Source organism: Trachurus trachurus, assembly GCF_905171665.1.
Source record: "Trachurus trachurus genome assembly, chromosome: 9".
Taxonomy (NCBI): Eukaryota; Metazoa; Chordata; class Actinopteri; order Carangiformes; family Carangidae; genus Trachurus; species Trachurus trachurus.
This window is the reverse complement of record NC_139895.1, coordinates 3,439,369-3,459,963: the sequence shown is the minus strand read 5'-3', so window position 1 is coordinate 3,459,963 and position 20,595 is coordinate 3,439,369. Positions and strand designations below refer to the sequence as shown.

The 20,595-nt window shown below is 39.5% G+C and overlaps 3 protein-coding genes across 3 annotated transcripts; 2 read left to right on the top strand and 1 right to left on the bottom strand.

Annotated features, from left to right (window-relative positions):
- Window positions 1–71: 71 nt before the first annotated feature.
- LOC310991821 (GTPase IMAP family member 8-like) lies at window positions 72–1,772 on the top strand (the record flags this gene model as incomplete). The annotated part of the gene is made up of 1 exon (XM_083979752.1): window positions 72–1,772. Exon 1 carries the CDS (start codon window positions 108–110, stop codon window positions 1,770–1,772), a length of 1,665 nt encoding a protein of 554 aa, XP_083835878.1. The 5' UTR covers window positions 72–107.
- Window positions 1,773–3,302: 1,530 nt separating this feature from the next.
- Window positions 3,303–8,731, top strand: LOC310991377 (uncharacterized protein). Its single transcript, XM_083979063.1, has 8 exons — window positions 3,303–3,352; window positions 4,591–4,635; window positions 5,896–5,931; window positions 6,056–6,109; window positions 6,388–6,471; window positions 7,459–7,512; window positions 8,198–8,305; window positions 8,493–8,731. The coding sequence occupies exons 1-8, from the start codon at window positions 3,334–3,336 to the stop codon at window positions 8,705–8,707; spliced, it is 615 nt and encodes a 204-aa protein (XP_083835189.1). The 5' UTR covers window positions 3,303–3,333; the 3' UTR covers window positions 8,708–8,731.
- A 4,103-nt stretch (window positions 8,732–12,834) lies between these two features.
- Window positions 12,835–16,832, bottom strand: LOC310991820 (sialidase-3-like; the record flags this gene model as incomplete). Its single annotated transcript, XM_083979751.1, has 3 exons — window positions 12,835–13,812; window positions 13,911–14,058; window positions 16,744–16,832. The coding sequence occupies 3 exons, from the start codon at window positions 16,830–16,832 to the stop codon at window positions 12,835–12,837; spliced, it is 1,215 nt and encodes a 404-aa protein (XP_083835877.1).
- Window positions 16,833–20,595: the final 3,763 nt, after the last annotated feature.

Here is a 20,595-nt window from a genome sequence, read left to right as displayed (position 1 = left end):
AGGAACAAAGACTGAGGCTCTGCAGAGTCCTGAAACTCTTCAGTGATCAATCATTTGATCGTTCACTGGTTCTGATATCAACACCCAGAGAGGAGAAGCCAGGCTTCATGGAGCAGTTCAGGCGTCATCCACCAATAAAGGACATGATTAAAAGGAGTAGATACAGATACTTGTGGAGGAAGGACCTTGAACCTCGAGAGCTCTTACTACGTTTGGGTCAAATTGCAAAAGAGAATAATGGGCAGCATCTAAGCAATAGTGAGGATGTTTTTGAGGATGAAGATAGAGGTTTAGTCATGAAACCAACGTCTAAACGAAACCTGGTTCTGTGTGGGAGGAGAGGAGCAGGGAAGACTTCAGCAGCAAAGGCTATTTTAGGTCAGACAGAGCTTCATTCAGTCTCCAACTCATCAGAGTGTGTTATACATCAGGGAGAGGTGTGTGGACGTCAGGTTTCCCTGGTGGAGCTTCCTGCCTTGTATGGAAAACCTCAGGAGGAAGTGATGGAGGAATCACTCAGGTGTATCTCCCTCTGTGATCCTGAGGGCGTCCATGGCTTCATCCTGGTCCTACCTCTGGATGCTCTCACTGATGAAGACAAAAAAGAGTTAGAAACCATCCAGAACACATTCAGCTGCAGAGTCAATGACTTCACCGTGATCCTGTTAACTGTGGAGTCAGATCCTACAGCTCCAGATGTTGTTAACTTTGTCAGAGATAACAGAGACATCCAGGAGCTCTGTCAGAGCTGTGGAGGAAGATCTGTTGTTGTCAACATCAAGGACAAACAGCAGATCCCTGAGCTGTTGGACACTGTGGACAAGATGAGTGTTGAAGGATCCAGATGCTTCACTAAGGACATGTTCACCAGGGCTCAGATGGAGATGGTTTCAAAACTCAGGGCTGAACTTCAGGACGTCAGACAGAAGAGTCAGATCAGAGGTGACGATGAAAGTCAGAGTAGAGAGCCTCTCAGGATGGTGCTGATTGGACGGACTGGCAGTGGGAAAAGTGCAACAGCAAACACCATTCTGAGCAAGAAGTGTTTCAAACCCCAAATCCCTCCAAAACCACCAACTGAGTCTTGTGAGACAGCTACAGGAGAGATTGATGGACGACCTGTTGTTGTGGTCAACACCCCTGGCCTGTTTGATACAACTCTCTCTGATGATCAAATAAATCAAGAGCTTCAGAGATGCATCAGCATGCTGTCTCCTGGACCTCATGTGTTCCTACTGGTTCTGCAGATCGGGAACTTCAGACGAGAGGAGAAAGACTCTGTGGAACTGATCAAGAGGGTTTTTGGGCAAAAGTCAGAAGATTTCACCATCATCATATTCACCAGAGGAGAGGAACTCGAGGATCAACCATTTGAGAGCTACATTGAAGGTTGTCATCCATTTGTCAGAAAACTCATAGAAGACTGTGGAGGAAGATATCAGGTCTTTGATAACAAAGATAAAACAAACCACACACAAGTCCCTGAGCTGCTGACCATGATCCAGAACATGGTGGAGAAAAATGGAGGAACCTGCTACACAACTGAGATGTTCAGATTGGAAAAACAAGTTCAAAGGGAAGAATTTCAGAAGATCATCAAACGAAAAGACGATGAAATTGCAAAATTAGAAAGACAAATATTTGAATTGGAACAGAAAGCCCAACAACACAGAGAACAACAACCTAAAGCGGAGGAGAAAATGAAAAAATTGAAAGCAGACCTGGACAAAATGAAGGCAAATCAATCTGATAGTATTTGTCCCACCCAGTGACTGGAAAACAGAACATATGCAAGAAATTCACTCGGACAATAACTTCTTGTATTTGTAATGTTGGTGTTCCACTTGGTTGAGATTTTGTGTTTCTCTCCCTTTTGATATATCTTGGAACCAGCTTCAGAGTTCATCAGTGCCTGGTTATGAGTCTGAGTCTTCACCAACGTGTTGAAGACTTCATCTCTTCAGAGACTACCTCCTCTCCTGACCCCTCTAACATGAACTAACTCTTACCTAACTGCTACACTATAGACACTATAAAATGTACACTATAAAATCACAACGTTTAGTATTATTTCTTGCTTTCTGATTGATGAATACCAGTTTGACATTGTTCTCCTCCTCCGATGCACCTTTCTGACTACTGGTGTGTAAAAGCTTTCCACTGATGATTGATGAATAAATAATTCACTTAAATCTGTTGTAGTACTGGTCATCTTTGGAGAGCTGAGCTGCCGATGAACAGAATGGGTGTGCATATGTTTTAAAATATGTATTATATCTTAATGGCTCAAGACAATTTTCCACCAGAGAAGTGTTGCTAACTGAGGCTGATGATCTGATGATACTGGTCTCTTCTTAAAGTCCTCGGTGAGTGTGACCTGGTGATAAGTATCCTGGTTAATCCTGATTAGATTTGTTTGTATTGTGTGTATTAACTCCTTTTAGAGGTTTTATCTCTGTTCCCTCTCATGATGCTGGAGTCAGATTTCTCTCTGTAGTTTCCAGATTGAGACACCGACCTCAAACCACATCATGGTTAAAGATGTTCTACTGTTTGTCCAGTAGGTGGAGCTCTAACACCAGGTAGAGAGGTGAAGACAGTTGACAATCTCCAGCTCATGTGTTGCTGTCATTCAAACAGTGTGAAATACTCTGATGTAGTACTGGATTAGTTTAATATTTGACAATGATACAGTTATATAATATAGACGAGTCACACTGTAGATTAACCTCTAACTACCACATATTATTTGATTATTTGATCTTTTTCACGATAAAAGTCTAACAACCTGAACATCTCATTTAATGGTTCACAGCAGAAACAAAGAGTCAGTAGTCTTAGTCTGCTTTTACACAGTTCACACAGGAACAAATGAAGCTGAAAACATATCAACAATAACCTACAGGTGAATTTTGTTTCAGTAAGAAAAGGTTTTGAATCTTTAATATTTATGTTTTCAAGAAGCTCAATTCAAATCTACTATTGCAGAGCTATTTTATAGCGGTTAATGCCTCTCTGTCTCAATACTGGACAGTTGATGACATCAGGACTATAATTTTAATTTTCTCATTTCATTTAGCAGATAGTTTTTTCTACTTCCTCTGTCCTCCACTATAAAAGCTGTTTTAGTTTCACTTAGACACATCGTGTGGTGGCAGCAGCAGCAGGTGAGAGAACTCCTCTGACACTAGACCAAAGTAAATATATCTCAGTGCTTTGATGTTGTTGTTCATGTGAACTGATTTAACACTTAGTTAATTAGAGTTCATCACCAGTTTGTTTGTTTTTATTCCTTTCAGACTCTTGAACTGGTCTCTCAGCATCAGCAGCATCATGACCAAACTGCAGCTCCGTGAGTGAATCCAGATTTCACCAGTCTCTGTGTCTGTCTCCATATGAATCTGTTATTTACTGCTATTATCACACCATACTGCTGCTTTCTTTATGTCTATACTGTAAATACCATTAGTCTGCATATTGTGTTATCATCACTAGTCCTAATTAATAGTTTGTTTTTATGTGTTTTCTTACCTTTATTATCATTTCCTGTGTTTTTTATTTGTGTTTCTTCACTCTGCTGAGTCATGGCTAAAAAACATCATGAACATGTTTCACCATTATTCTAAAAAGAGAAAGAGAAAGTAACTGGGAATTTCTTTTCTAAAATAGCAGAATAAATGAAAGAAACACTTCTCCCTTTCACTTTTGGTTTTGCTATCACTGCAAAGGCTCAGCTGTCAATCAGCTGGTTTTTGGGCGGGCTTTACACGCACAAGTGCAGTTTTATACCCAGATGAACTGAAATATATAATAATAAAAATATTAATTAATCTCTATAGGATCTACAAAGAAGCAATAATCATACAGTATGAGCATGTTGAGCAACAGCCATGTGACCAGTTTGATAACCTGGTTAGTGATGGTGGCATGTTCCATCTAAAGACCTTATAAATAAAGATTAAAATGATCAGATCAGAACACGTTAAATACAGTTCATGTAATTAAAATCGAGTCTGAGCTCCTCTGACAGTCTGAGCATCCTACAAGCTAAAGACAAGTTCCTCTGTAGGATGTTATATTTGTCATCTCCTGCGATTGTGCTCTTATTTTGGAGCCACTTTTATTTTGAAGAGACGTTTGAGCTGCTGGTAGTTTGGACGTGTCCTGTCATGTTGCCTACTCTGTTATGAGGAAACCAGTGGATGTGATCATGTGGTTAATGTGTTTTCACTCCGACTCCTCCTGAAGCAATTTGTATTTTTACCGTTAAAAGTTTTATTTGTACTTTCCAAAAACCCGAGGAGGGAACTCCCAGACTTCCTGTTGTTGTAGCTACCTTCCTGTAACCGTTCCACATGTCCTGTGGTTTTCACATGACCACACTCACTCTCTCATTCAGTCACTCCTACTCAGCATTTATCAATCAATAAACAATATAATCCACTCTATGGGGGTTTCCAGAGCCTCTAACAACAATAAGTGAATACAATGGTGACAGACATATTGTATCTGAAGGTGGATGAGAGTTTTTCTTATCTTTTATCTATTTGTATCCTGAATGAATGTTTTTATTTTTTGTCTTCTTTACAGTTTCACTCTGTGGCCTCGGCATCATCGCAGTCCTGACACTCTGTCGTAAGTGAAACTGAACTGAATCTCAGTCATGTCAGAATGACAGCGTTTGTCACAGTTTATTACAGAATCTGTCTCCAACATCCAGTGTAAGAAACAAACATAAAGGTAGATGTTTGTATTAAAGCTCCTTCAAAATAAAGGTAGACGTTTGTATTAAAGCTCCTTCAAAATAAAGGTAGACGTTTGTGTTAAAGCTCCATACAGGAAAGGTAGATGTTTGTGTTAAAGCTCCATACAGGAAAGGTAGATGTTTGTGTTAAAGCTCCTTCAAAATAAAGGTAGATGTTTGTGTTAAAGCTCCTTCAAAATAAAGGTAGATGTTTGTGTTAAAGCTCCTTCAAAATAAAGGTAGATGTTTGTATTAAAGCTCCTTCAAAATAAAGGTAGACGTTTGTATTAAAGCTCCTTCAAAATAAAGGTAGATGTTTGTGTTAAAACTCCTTCAAAATAAAGGTAGATGTTTGTGTTAAAGCTCCTTCAAAATAAAGGTAGATGTTTGTATTAAAGCTCCTTCAAAATAAAGGTAGATGTTTGTGTTAAAGCTCCTTCAAAATAAAGGTAGATGTTTGTATTAAAGCTCCTTCAAAATAAAGGTAGACGTTTGTATTAAAGCTCCTTCAAAATAAAGGTAGATGTTTGTATTAAAGCTCCATACAGTATAAAGGTAGATGTTTGTGTTAAAGCTCCTTCAAAATAAAGGTAGATGTTTGTATTAAAGCTCCTTCAAAATAAAGGTAGACGTTTGTATTAAAGCTCCTTCAAAATAAAGGTAGACGTTTGTGTTAAAACTCCTTCAAAATAAAGGTAGATGTTTGTGTTAAAGCTCCTTCAAAATAAAGGTAGATGTTTGTATTAAAGCTCCTTCAAAATAAAGGTAGATGTTTGTGTTAAAGCTCCTTCAAAATAAAGGTAGATGTTTGTATTAAAGCTCCTTCAAAATAAAGGTAGACGTTTGTATTAAAGCTCCTTCAAAATAAAGGTAGATGTTTGTATTAAAGCTCCATACAGTATAAAGGTAGATGTTTGTGTTAAAGCTCCTTCAAAATAAAGGTAGATGTTTGTATTAAAGCTCCTTCAAAATAAAGGTAGATGTTTGTGTTAAAGCTCCTTCAAAATAAAGGTAGATGTTTGTGTTAAAGCTCCTTCAAAATAAAGGTAGCTGTTTGTGTTAAAGCTCCATACAGTATAAAGGTGGAAACAGTCGACCAATCAGATGATCTGTGATCAATAAAAACTTCTCTTCCTCTCTGTCTTTTCCAGAAACAGCGACGGAGGCTGTGTATTGTTCACCAAGCAGTGAGTTTGAGTCAGAACTATTGCCACTGTGTGTACCTGTGTTTTGTTGACTTCATTGTCTTTGTCTTGTTGTTTTTCTCTTCAGATCAGACTCTGTACATTTACATATCTGTGTCCTTTACAGGACACTTTGATGTGGAAGCTGTGCTACGCCAAGCAGAGGAAATGAGAGCTAAAAGTGAGTTATACTAAGTCAGAACTCCTCTGCTGTTTAGTCTTTAAGTGCACAAATTATTGAAACATCAGTTAATTTACTGAAATATTACAAAATGAAAACATGAACTGTCCACAAATAAGAATTGAATAAATCTGGAGCGGGTACCAAATACCACATAATATTGCTACAAACAAGTGTTTCCACAGCTACCTGCTACTGATTTGTGTATTTGTTGTTGTCTTGTTGTTTTTTCTCATCACAGCAGATTCTGTACATGAATATATCTGTGTCTCTTACAGGAGAAGCTGTTCTGGAAGCTGCGAGACGCGCCACTGAGGAGCAGAAACATGCAGAAAGAAGAAGAAGAGTGATGCAAGAAGAATGTGGGTTTAGACTGAGTCCGATCTGTTCTGCTGTTGAATCTGAATCTACAGAGTTGGAGCTGCAGTATAAAATATATATTAAAAAAAAAAACACCAATTCATGTTCTGAAATATTAATTGGAAAAGCAAAAAGAGGAGACCGCACACATCAGCTCCCTTATGTGCAGATTTTATTAGCACATCAATAGTAACGTTTCGAGCTCATAGCTCTTCATCAGACTAACTCATACACATTGGACGCCCCGTTTTTAAACCTGCCCCCGAGGGTCACATGGTGAGTCACATGGTAAAGGGAATGTATAAATCAAAACCCATCTTGTGCAAAACCAAAGCATACAAAAAGTCAAAGACACTTCATCATAATTAAATAGACCAACACCCATCAGGCCATACAGATCTAATGAATTAGAGGCGCCTCTAGTAATAGGATGGCTAAATTTCAAAGTCTAGGACAAGGTTATCACATTATTAATATTCTAAACATTTTGATCATGTTTAAAGATTTAACATATTTTAAAGTTCAATTATCCATAACCCTGAGCTAGATAAGGAACAATCCAACCACAAAAAATGGAAAAGTTAATATATAGACGATCAAATGCATATAATCCAAACAGTAGAATGATGTGTGCGGTCTCCTCTTTTTGCTTTTCCTGTCCACATTTTTTGAGGCCAGCACCTATTGAACTGGATGTGCGCGACCGTGTCTACTCTTTGTTCTGAAATATTAATTGTCCATGAATTACAATGACTGTTTAAAGTGGATTCAAAATACTCTATAGCATATTAATGAAATATTAAAGTGTCATGGACGCCGACACCTTTAGGAGTGAAGAAGCCTTTCTGATGAGGAACACCTTCAAGAACTCACAGTGAAGTTCACTTGCTGTCAACTTCTGCACTTCACGACCTCTCTGTTTGTTGTGTTGTTGTAGTTTTTCTCTTCAAAGCAGGTTGTGTACATTTATATATTTGTGTCCTTCACAGGGGAGGCTGAGAGGGAGGCTGAACGGCGCCAGATCAAGGAGCAACTACGTCACAGTGAGTCAGAACTCTTCTGTGTTTGATACCATCTGAATCTTGTGGAGTCTGAGCTGCAGGACTTAAACGACTGATTGAAATAAAAGTTCATTTTCTATTTATTACATACAGTACTTTTGCCTTAAATCACATAATTTCATTCAAAGGTGGAGGACAGTTTTTTTTCTCTTCTTCATGTTTTTTTTCTTTTCTCTTTTTAGTGTTGAACTTGAACTTAATCTGTATCAGTTTTCTTCTTTTGTCCCGCTTTCTTTTCTCACCTCTTTTCATTTATTTATTTAGTGTTGTTATCATTACTACTACTATTATTTCTACTATCAACATCTTCCCTTATCTTTAATTCTTTTCTTTTTTTAAATTTTGTTATTTTTCTACCTTGCACAGGTATGTGATTATTCTTTCTTTACTGTGCTTCAGATAGATCGAGGTGAGGTCATGTTATAAGCCTTTCAGGTTTCAGACCTCACCTGCACATTTCTTTTTTTGTATCTTTCTTACTAGTAAAAGAGATAAGTAAATGTTTTGTTCTATTTTACAGTATATGTGCAAATTAAATTTTTTTTTTTTAAAAAGTCAGGGTGTTGACTGATGACAGATTCTCCCTCAGTGCAGATTAAATTTCCTTCCTTGTGAATCCAATCGCAGTTTATTCTTAAGGATTGTATTTTCTGATTCACTCTTTCAGTTCAAAGACAAAGACAAACAACAAAGGAATCTGCTCCTGAACGCCTCCCAGAGAAACCTGCTCCTGAACGCATCGTCCCAGAGAAACCTGTTGATCCTGTGGCTCCCGGTGAGGAACTTCAAACTTCAAACTTTATTTATTTATACAGCACCTTTCATACATATAAAAATGCAACACAAAGTGCTTTAGCTACAATGTTTAAAGTCAGAGAGACGTTGGGTTTTGTTTCTTTATGCAGAGAGAAAACTGATGACTGATGGTCTGAGCGTTGACACACTTCCTTTATGTTTCACAGAGAAGATCCAGACCGCGTCGTCTGCTGAGGGAAAGTGTGACGAGGTGATGAGAGAAGACCGACACTTCTGGAAACCAGCAGCTGAGTCTCCATTCACTCTGAACACCACTCGACCAACAATCACCAAACACCTCGCTCCAAACGACCCTCATGTTCTTCTTGCCTTCAGTCAGGTTCACTCTGAGCCTTTCATCCAGGCTCAAAGTCGTAACTAAGGAGACAGGGAGGTAAAACACTGCTTAGCTCTTAATCTGCAGTAGCTACATGAATATTATAATAATGGATGAGTTCCCAAAGAAATAATGAGAAATTAATAACCTGAAAAACAAATTGACACAGGAGCTTCTGGTACATTTGGACCAAACAAACCAGAAACTGACGCACAGTGAAATAAAGAAAAAAACAACACAAAATTTGATCTCAGAGAAAACACAGAGAAAAACAAAAATCTGAACAACACTGACCTGATCAATTTAATTGACGGTCATTTCCAGTCATTGTCTAAAGACACTGAGATGTTGTGAAGGCTGAAGTCTGTGTGACCACCACACATGAATATTAAATAACATGTAGATATAAAACTTCATATTAAGAGGTGAAATATAAGACGTTACGACGTGAAACACACAAACAGCTGAAAACCAGAGAATAAAAGTCTCAACCAGATGAAGTTTAAAGAGATAGTTCAACATTTTGGCAAATTTGCCCATTGCCATAATCCCTATAGTCATAGCAGTAGGTTCGTTACCTTTAATTGTCAGTGCAAGCTATTTTTAGAACGGCAGAGCAGAGCCGCAAGCTGCTCAGAGCTACGCTACGGAGACTCATGGGATTTCTTGGTTTCCCTCATCAAACTCATCAAATACACAATCCAACAACTCCACAACGCTCTGGTGGACAAGTTGTGACCTGCACATTCACCTCGTATGAGATAATAACACAACGTTACCACACAGAGTTGTTTTAGAGGGAAATTCATGCAAAACCACTGATGCACGTTGCCTTCAGGGACAGTTTTTCAACAAGCAGTGTTTGCATTTGCCTCGTAAACAACTCCGTGGGCCAATGGGCCAATTTGCCAAAATGTTGAACTATCCCTTTAAGTTGCAGCTGCACCTCCATACACCTGCTAATGCTAATGCTATCATGCTTAAATATAGGCTACTCATACACACTCGTTCATACAGTGACATTTGTTGTGATTGTCAGAGATCCCTCTGTAGTCTGTTGCAGTTTGTGTTTTATTGATATTGATTATGTCCAATGACACTTGTTGCCATGGTTACAACAACACAAACAGCTCATTTCTAAAGGGAATCAAACACACCACTGTCCCCTGTCACAACCTGCTCCAGATGTGGACTTTGTCTCACTTGTACTTTTACTTTTGCGCCTGTCATAAAAATTACAACCACTAGGTGTCGCCTATGGATCATAATGAGCTGCTTCTGTAAATGTGACTCATGTACTAACCAAAAATCACTGTATGGCCTTCATATAACATTTATCATTTTAACTTTAATACTTTAATACTGAAAATGTTTTTCTAATGTAAGAGACTCAACCTGTCTCACATTTGTAGGAAATATAGGATGTAAAGTGGTGGTGGGAGCTTAAACAAATAAAACAGATGTCAATTTGAGTCATGTTTTATTGCCAAGATTTATTGACGTTGATGTATTTGATGATATTTTAATTTATTTACTTACTCATTTTCATATTTGGCAACTTCCATCCTCCGTATCGCAGCAATGTTTTTTCTACTTTTCCCACTGAAGCTTTTACTTTCACTTGGCCACAGAGTCCTGCAGCAGCAAGTTCAGGTGAGTGAACTCCACTAAAACCAGATCAAGCATAAAAGAAAATCACCTTAAAGAAAATGTAGATAGCCTATCAAGATGATATAGGCCGATTTATTATTATATTATATATGAGAACTGCTTCTGGCCCAGATTGACGAGATGTTCAAAGAGCTGTTACTGGAAAACAGCCAAACAAGTGGAGTTTGAAAGACAGTATTTCACAATATCAGTTTCAAGACGTTTGATGAGCAGATGGTTTGAATCACTGCACATCATAATCTTCTTTTATGCACCACTGTTTGGCGGCTTCCTTCATTCATAAAAAGCCAACTGCAGTGGCAACCACTAATAACACAATGGGTCGTAGAAACAGCTTTTGAAGCTGTGACTTACATGATCCATGGTGAAATTACTCCCCCTCCTGTAGTTTATTTCTGAAGAAAAAGTTTGATATTCTTCAATGCAGACTCTTTTTCTGCAACACCACTCTGGTTCCTCAAACTCAGGACTGAAGAAGGCAGAGAAAAAAACACAACAGCAGCCACTGTAATTTCAGTTATTAGTCTTCATTTATTTTAGTCTTTTCATTTCATCAGTACAAACATTGAGCGTATAGCAACTTCTTAAAATGTCAGTAGAGTCTCATGCATAATCTTCATGGTTGTTGGAGGTGAAATAGAGACATGACAACATCAACATTTGCACATGCTCAAAGTTAATCTAATAATGTGAAGGTAATCTTTTTAACCGACAGCACATAACAAAACAACTTACAGCTTACCACAACAAATATTATATTCAGGCGTAAATGGGATTTCATTGCTGTATTATTACTTGTATTAAACAGCAGATTACAGGAAGCTTCATATGTGGAAGCTAAAATTATTTGTATTTTTTTCTTTCTTTTTTTTTACTCTGCCCATGGATTTCACTTACAGCTTCCACTCTATAACCTCCATGACTACGGGCATTGTAGTAGATGAAGCTTTTGTCTTCTTCAAGTGTGGACCAGCTCTTAATTTCATCCAGTGTCTGTCAAATCTGTCACATTGCTCCAACTTTGACCAAGAATACCAATAAGCAACAAAAAATCACTCAGTCGAAACAACATCATTATAATTACACTTGAGAAGTAAAGATAAAATCAGCGCAGTATCATATCATTTTCATGTATGTTAAAAATCAATAGCAAATAAAGGTGAAACTACAAGCAACTGAAAGATAACAGTACTTTTACTGTTAATATAGGTAAATGCCATTTTGATTGTAAATCATTATCATTAACTCTTAAGTATGTTAATAGATTAATCAGTTGTAAATGTGGAAGCTAAAATGGCTTTTACTGTATAATAACAGAGAAAGGTTAATGTCAGTACAATTGACACGTAGTTCCTTTCCATTGCCTTTCTTGATCTTGTTGTACAGATAAAAACCACAGAGGTTTTCTATTTCCATTTATGTCTTTTCCCCACATTCAAGAATCAGTCACTCAAAACTTATTATTTACAACTATTCATCAGTTGTAAAGAGGATTTCAATGCAGTAGTATTACTTGTATTAAACAGCAGGTTACAGGAAGCATAAATGTGGAAGCTAAAATGTAATTCATGGTATTACTCAACAGAAACGCCCTGTGCATGTCCAGGGCCGGACTGGGAGACTTTTCCAGGCCAGGAGTCAGTCATGTAACCGGGCCACCCTGGCCTTGCCCACACGCGCACGTTCACGCCCACACCTACATGCATTGGCACACATGTACACGCACATGCACGCACGAACACACACACACACACACACACACACACACACACACACACACACACACACACACACACACACACACACACACACACACACACACACACACACAGTGCATTCCAAATAGAAGTTCAAATATGGGACCTATGTACAAACTAATTTACTACTGGTAAATACAGTAACAATAAGTAACAATCCTCAGCAAAATCCACTAACACACTTACTAGAAGAGAATAAAGGTTTAACGCAGTGCCAAGGTTACATAAAAGTCATATCATGTGGAATGTCAACTGCCTCTTTGGCATATATTTTTATGTGTAGCCTACAATATAACCTAATAAACAAAGACAACAAAGTCCAAATCAAACAATTAATCAGCTATGAGGGGACAGCCTTTGAATACATGTTCACAGAACATGCACGCACTGATAGACGCAATGTATAATACAGTCCGAGAGTATAGTTCCTAATAAGCAATCACATAATATTGACTCATAGGGCTGGGATACATAACAGCAAGTCAGCAACAGACAGCAAAATGTTTTGTTGTTGTTGTTGTTTTTTTAGATAACTTACTTGCAGAGGTATCTTGGCTGGGGGGGGGGGGGCTGAATAAATTTGTCAACTTAAGGCATTTGGCCGCATCCTCCTCCAGCGCCTTTCTTTTTCTCTCTCTCTCTCTCCCTCTTGGCACCACCTTTTTTTTTTCTTACCCGGGTTGGGGTCCATGGTTTAATAGTCGAAGCCTCGACTCTCCCTCTCTGCTCGGCGCTCGCTACACACTAACCGCGACTGCAGCAAGTACCAGACACGTACCGGGCCTGTGTCTCTTCAACTCCTTGCATGATGTCTTTGTAGCTGAAAACCAATGAGGCTATCTGCTCAGTTTCTGTCTTCTCCCCACGCTCCACTAGACACACAAACCAGCCATCATCAATGTAAGCCACGTCTGAGTAACCACTGGGTCCATGGTTAATGATCCAGGGTTTGCTCCATGCATTTGGATCCTGTGGGGTCTTGTTCAGATAAACTCCTAAATCAACCCTTTTGCGCTTATCACTTGGGTGAGTGAAGAGCAGCCACTTGTTACTCTGGTCTGAACCTTCATTTTGATCTGGCTGGTTGGTGACTGAACCTTTATTTTGAGCTGGGAAGGAGACCACACTTCCCTGACAGCCTCGACCTGTTTCAATGAGTGACCCACTGACCATGGAAAAATCTTCTCCCCCATTTTGACTGATTGCTTCAACCCGATTGCCGCCCGTACTACGAGCATTGCAGTAGAGGAAGATTTCGCCTTCCTCATCACAGAACTCTGCCATCTCACATTCAAGCGACTTTGTTTGAAGCATTTTGCCAAACTTCCACTCGTTGCCATCATCACTGTACAGGGCGAGTGCATATGATTTACGACAAAAACGTGTAATGCAATAAGCATAAACAGGTATGATCAGTCTCCCAGACTTCATCTGAACACCATGGCCTGGACCAACAGCAAATGTGGACCAGTTCTTAATTTCACCCAGTTGGTCTGTCAAATCTGTCACGTCGCTCCATCTTTGACCAAGATCCTGACTTGTGATGTAGCAGAGACGAGCCTTGTTGGTGTTATTGCTTATCTGCCAAGACTCTGTGAATGTGCCTTCAACACAGATGAAAAACAGGAAGAGTGTCTTGTTCTTCTCTTGGTACACTGGGCAGGGGTTCATGGTACGGTATTTATCTATTTGTGCCTCATTCACAGTTATGAAGTCTGACCACTAGAAAAAAACATTTTTCAGAGATGAGTGATCAAAACAGATAGTACTACTATAAATTCACATTTCATTGAGCCATGAAACAATATGTGGTTGTTTACCTCAACTGTCTTCACATCAGAGGAATTCTCCGTCAGCGTTCCTGTTTTCATGACCAGCAGCTTTGCACTGGCATCATCTGAAGTCATCCGCTGCTCTGCAAAGGCCAGAAGAGTTTTATTTTCTCTCACGTACAAAAGAGCAGGGATCCTGTACGTGAAAGAAGTAAAGACCATTTTGTTCTGGTGTAGAATTTCCTTTACAGGGGAATTCCCCATGTTTGGTTTTCTGTGAGGATCAATTCAATAAGACAGACTTGTTGTATGTGGCCTCACTGACTGCATGCTCAGGGACTTATCAGACTGGGTGGTATCTGAAGGAAACAGACATTATTGTTTTCACTTCCCTTTTGAGGGCATAGTTTAATCTTGAAGAAAACAAATAGTTTATAGTTGGGACCCACCCAGTCTGCAACTGCACAGGAATTCTTGTTATACTTTAAGTGTAATGAAAAATATGAAGCATAAATAAAGTTTTCAAATTAATATAATGGGAAATTTGTTTTTTGATGCAATCATTCAGTCGTCTTGAATGGTAATTACAATTTTTTTTTTTTCAAAATACAAAAACCCATTTGTGGGAACTAGCTGCAGCTTCTCGCTGTCTTTTCGGGTTTTTACCATAGACTGTATTACTGACGAAAAAGACTATCACAGTAGCCTACATTGAAATGACTTTCAACAGAAATCAAAAATCTTTCAATCTATTAAAATGTTACATTTTAAACCAACTGTATACACACACCTGAGAAAGAAAATCTAAAATATTTAAAATCCGAATGATATTTTTTTCATTTAAAGGGACAACGAGGAATTTTGGAAAAGCGAAGTGTTTTCACACTACATTTATGAGCCTCCGCGCACCGTGAAATTCTTTGACCGGCGCAAGACAGACTCATGTTTTCATTCATCAAGAATTAAAGTCAGAGGTTCGTAGACGATCACATACCGTCGTAGTTCCGACCATAAGCGGCGATTCGGCGGCGTTATTCTCATGACTCGCCACGAAACCGAAAGTAAGGAAACGCTGGTCGGCTCGACCAGCATTTCCGCCACCACTAATAATAAGGGGATTGCATTGGAATCAACTGAAAGCCGAGCGCGTCAAAACCTGACGAAAAACGGGCACCTAATGAGTCAGGCATGTGACGATGAGGGACAGTGACCATTCGTCAGGCTGTTGACGCACTGGGAATGAGAACGTGTTGGTTTAATAGGGTCAATTCAGCGCTGTTTACTGTCTGTGTCCTGCACTATGCACTAGTTGAGCTAAGTGGGGGAGGGCAGAGACCTCTTTCCTGCAGATAGCCTACTATACTGAGGGGGCATCTGCACTGTCCATTCTTCCATCAACTTTATGTGAAAAGCACAGTGACATGATACATTTTATGTTTACAGACAGGGGCGTCACTAAGTTTTAAGGACCTGGGGGGGCTTAGCCCCCAGGAGATGCACAAGATGTGAGCATATGTGGTGCACAAGCACAAATATTTCACAAACAAAGACTGTGAAATTGTTTCTAAAAATTTTTGGACAGATTTAACAAAGAGCATACGGTGTAAAGTTTAGGCAACCATTAGTTTTATTTCAGTCTTTTTTATTTATTTATTTATTTATTTAAAGAAAGCTAAGACCGGTGAGATTACTACAGACATGTCTGGAGTAGGCTACAGTAGAAAATGTAAATTTTTCATCTCTGCCTAGTAAGAATACTAACAAAAATCACATTAGAGTAAAATCTACCTTTGAATCATGGCAATCAGGCAAATGAATAAGTAATGTGTAGGCTAACTGTGTAAAAGTAGATGCTAAAAAAATGAACCTGAGCAATTTTGCAGCTGTTTTATTATCAGAGATACGTATGTCCAGGTGGAATTTGACCTTTGGAAAACTAATTAGGCTATATTTCACTAATAGCCTGTGTCATAATATTCACTCCATCCAAATACAACTGTTTTTGGCTCATTTTGATTTCACCTAGACCTCTTCATATTTTCCCATTCAAAGAAGACCATACAACCGAAATGAAGTTTGACACCAATATTTTACTAATAAAAAATATGCATAGAAATGTGAAATACTACATAGCTAAACAACGTGAATAACCAATTATAACACATACCAAAATTTGCTGCAACAAGGAGCAGTCAGATGTATGTTTGTGGTAACTATAAGGAAAAGCAAACAAACTTCCTGGGCCTGTTTCAAAGTGAGGAACAGCTGATGCTCCAGAAGGAAGTCACCCCAAAAATAGTAGGCTATAGCTATGGTAAAAAAAAGAGTGCACACTTCACCTAGAAACCTGTTAATCTTTATGTTAACAACCAGGACCTTCATATTGCATTTCAGACTTTTTTTTTTCGAGCTGGAATTAAACTTTATAATATAATATTTTTGCTACTCTGTGGCTGCTACGAATGTAAGGAGCTAGTCTACTGTTTGTAATAGGTGGTGTGTTCTCATCAGAATTCAGTGAAGTTGGGTCTTCTCTGGATGATCACTAGTGATGATAATATCATAAAAAATGACATTAATCTAATATGATGTGTGTAGTTTTTATCTGTCAAAGTGCACCAGATTGAAGCCTTTTAATATAAAATTGCCCCAAATTTCTGACGCCACCCCCCCGCGCACCACGACTATGACCTCGGTATTTCAAAAATCCTGGCTATGACAACTGACGGGAGAAAGACGTGTGGCACGTTGTCATGTTTACATGAGCTCAAACTTGTGGCGCACACTGAGCGGAAGGCTCGAGGTCCGGCTGCATTCACATACTACACGGACCGCGAGCTCGACTGCAGCCGCACCGAGACCTCGCGCTGCTCAGACTCACGTGCGTATTCTGTCCACGTCAGTCCCGACAGCGATCGACACGGTCCGCCGAGAAAACCAGCGTTTAAGCACCACGGACAGCGGCTCCATATCAACTTATCTAACAGCCTGCCCTGACCTGGGCTCAAACCGCGACTCATCATGACTGACAGGTATCAAGGTGATTGGATAAATTATCATTTCCTCCTCCCATACCAGCCACTCAGCGTTACCTTACCGACCTGCCCCGAGCTATGCCATTCACAAAAACAGTGGCCTGTGGCAATTCTGGACAGCTGTTTTTTCTTTTTCTTTTTTTCTCTTCCTTCATGGGCCCCTGACGGCGCCTGGGCCCCGGTGCAGCCGCACCGGTTGCACCGTCGATATTTGCGCCACTGCACGCACACACACACACACACACACACACACACACACACACACACACACACACACACACACACACACACACACACACACACACACACACACACACAACCTGCCTGTACTGCCTTTCTTATGTTAAAGCAGAAGTGAGTGATATATTTGTGTTAATATAAGTCTTAAATAGTTCTATCTTCCGACAGCAATCACTTACATAGAGTGTTTGGACTGAAACACGGGTCTGTCAGTCACTCTGCTCTGCTCTGAGCCGAGGAGAAAACATTTATCGTATCCTACAGTTTTTATCCAATGAGGAGAGAGAACGGCATGCAGGGCTGTGTGTGCAGCCAAGGAACGCCGTGAATGTGGTGACGTAGCGACGAGGACTGTTATGGTGCGTTCAAGGAAACTCGTATTTTTCCAACCGTGAAGTGGTACCAGTTCGATCTGGTACGAGTTCACCGGTCGGAAGTTACGAGTGGCCGTTATAGTGACTTTCACCGGTAAAACAGGTCGGAAAAACACGAGTGGGTTGCCTGGAACGCTACAAAGTCGTAAATTGTGACTTGAAGCTGTAATTTACGATTTCAAAAGCCTGCCTGGAACACAGCATTAGCGAAAACGACCGGACCACTCACTTCTGCTTTAACCGAGTTTGGAATTTAGAAATAATATTCACTTCCTTTTTGGTGATAATCCTTTTTAAGTCAGCATCAGATCTGAGATATGTAAAACATAAGCAGTAACTCAGTAAGTGTCAACACTAACAGAAGAAATGACAATCAATGTAGACAACTGTCATCAGGCTAAACTCCATTTGGTCCACATACTGTACCAACATCACTTTAATGGTGGAAAACTATACCCATCCGTTCATCCAAATTCTGATTTCCAGGGCTGCACAGAAATGAGTCATGACAATGTCTTTATTTTTCAAAGCTGGAGATGGTGCCGATGGGACCACCGTTTTCCAGAAGCAGTGCTTATTCTGGCAAATTTCCCTTATTCTTCACAATGCAGTTTTATCTCAAACCATACTATCTTTATAACCAAGCTGTTTTTGTGCCTATTGGTCTGGCTCTGCTTCTCAGGTCATGGTTTCAGTTTTCTATCATGCTTTCCTTGATTATACACTTCCCCCTCTTCCCTGGTGTAGTTAGTCTGCACATCACCTTCCTCTTATCTTTCTCTTGCCCTTGTTCCATAAGTTCCAACTTTACCTATACTGTTCAGCCTTTAGTCAGCGTATAACGTTTTTCAAGTTATACACTGCCTCGTGTTTTTCGCCCATGTGTCCCCTTTTGCTTAGTGACTTAGATTTTTGGAGTCGTGCAATTGAATTTTCATTTCAGAAGAAAACAAAATTAAATTATAGCTGCTGCGCAGCGATGGGTCGGGTCCGGGCTACTTTTGGGCAAATTTAGGCAATTCTGAGCAACAAACAGGAGAATAGGAAGACAAGACAGTTGACCTTATAATGTTCATTTTGCATCAGTTGAGGATTGAACCCACAACCTCGGGAACCAAAGACCGTGGTCTATCGCACTGAGCTAATTGACAAGTGATAGTGGCTTCACAAGTTGAGTAAGCCATTCACTGTCGTGTAGGCAGATTTGAAACCACAGTAAAAAGAAAAATCAGTTTTTGAGGTAAAATAATGATATGTATTTGTCAAACATCTACTATGAGTCTAAGATGTTAGGAGCCTTCGCACATGGTCCAGTCCAAGATATTTGGATTTTTAAATTTAGAGGCTTGCTGTGATGCCACCATTAGGACAATTGTCTTGTGTTTCGTGTTGAGGACAACTGAGATTTTGATCCGTCATCATCGTCATCACCCTTGCTGGGTCTCGAACTCACAACCTCTGACACCAAGAACCAGCTCCTAACTCACTGAGCTAATTGGCTGGTAGTGAGACCTGCTGTGTAGCTTCATTTATCCACTCAGGTGAGCCAGTGTCCGGGCAGCTGTTGTGATGAAATGGTCAAAATGTCATAAATTCAGTCATCTAAACAAAAATCTGATAAAACATAAATTGCATCTTGACAGCATGGAAATGTTGGTGATTTGTTTTTAATGATAAGTGTTTTGCTTCATAAGAGAAAATATGATGTTTATAAATTCCACTCTCACATTGACTGCAGTTGTTCCCATGAGAGCAGAATTCAAAATGTTCTCAAAAATTCAGTTTTTGAGATAATATTCTGATATTTGCTAAACTTCATCAACCATGACTCCAGAATATTCTCATTTTTTTTCAGGAAGATTGAAAATGTATTTAGCAAGAATTTGATGGTATATGTTTACAGTACTGTTTACAGTCAAACGTTTTCATGCACTGTAGGCTCAATTTTTGCTTAATCAAAAATCCGAGAAACAGGTTTTGTGGAGGACGGTCTGGAGATGCTCTGTAGCAAGTTTGGTGACAATTGAGCAAAAATTGTAGGAGGAGATACATTTTAAAAGTTTTACAGTTATTGAAAAAAACAGAGTGATGGACTTCATAATTTGTATAAGTTTAAGTGGACAAAAGTTTCAGCAGTATTGAGGCTACATTGTGGTGAAGTTTCAACACTGTAGCATCTACCGTTGGTTTGGTAGGAATTTTTTAAGTTTTTAAATTTAAACGCTTATTGTGCCCCCCCTAGGAGGGGGGGGCACATGTCCTTGGAGTTGAGTGAATCTGGCATGGGACTGGACCTTTGTGCAAAGTTTGGTGAGTTTTCACCCATGGGAAGTATGACTTCCTTGGAAGAAGAAAGAAGAAGATTATAGCTGCTGCGCAGCGATGGGTCGGGTCCGGGCTACTTTTGGGCAAATTTAGGCAATTCTGAGCAACAAACAGGAGAATAGGAAGACAAGACAGTTGACCTTATAATGTTCATTTTGCATCAGTTGAGGATTGAACCCACAACCTCGGGAACCAAAGACCGTGGTCTATCGCACTGAGCTAATTGACAAGTGACAGTTCCATAGTGGCTTCACAAATTGAGTAAACCATTCACTGTCGTGTAGGCAGATTTGAAACCACAGTAAAAAGAAAAATCAGTTTTTGAGGTAAAATAATGATATGTATTTGTCAAACATCTACTATGAGTCTAAGATGTTAGGAGCCTTCGCACATGGTCCAGTCCAAGATATTTGGATTTTTAAATTTAGAGGCTTGCTGTGATGCCACCATTAGGACAATTGTCTTGTGTTTCGTGTTGAGGACAACTGAGATTTTGATCTGTCATCATCGTCATCACCCTTGCTGGGTCTCGAACTCACAACCTCTGACACCAAGAACCAGCTCCTAACTCACTGAGCTAATTGGCTGGTAGTGAGACCTGCTGTGTAGCTTCATTTATCCACTCAGGTGAGCCAGTGCCCGGGCAGCTGTTGTGATGAAATGGTCAAAATGTCATAAATTCAGTCATCTAAACAAAAATCTGATAAAACATAAATTGCATCTTGACAGCATGGAAATGTTGGTGATTTGTTTTTAATG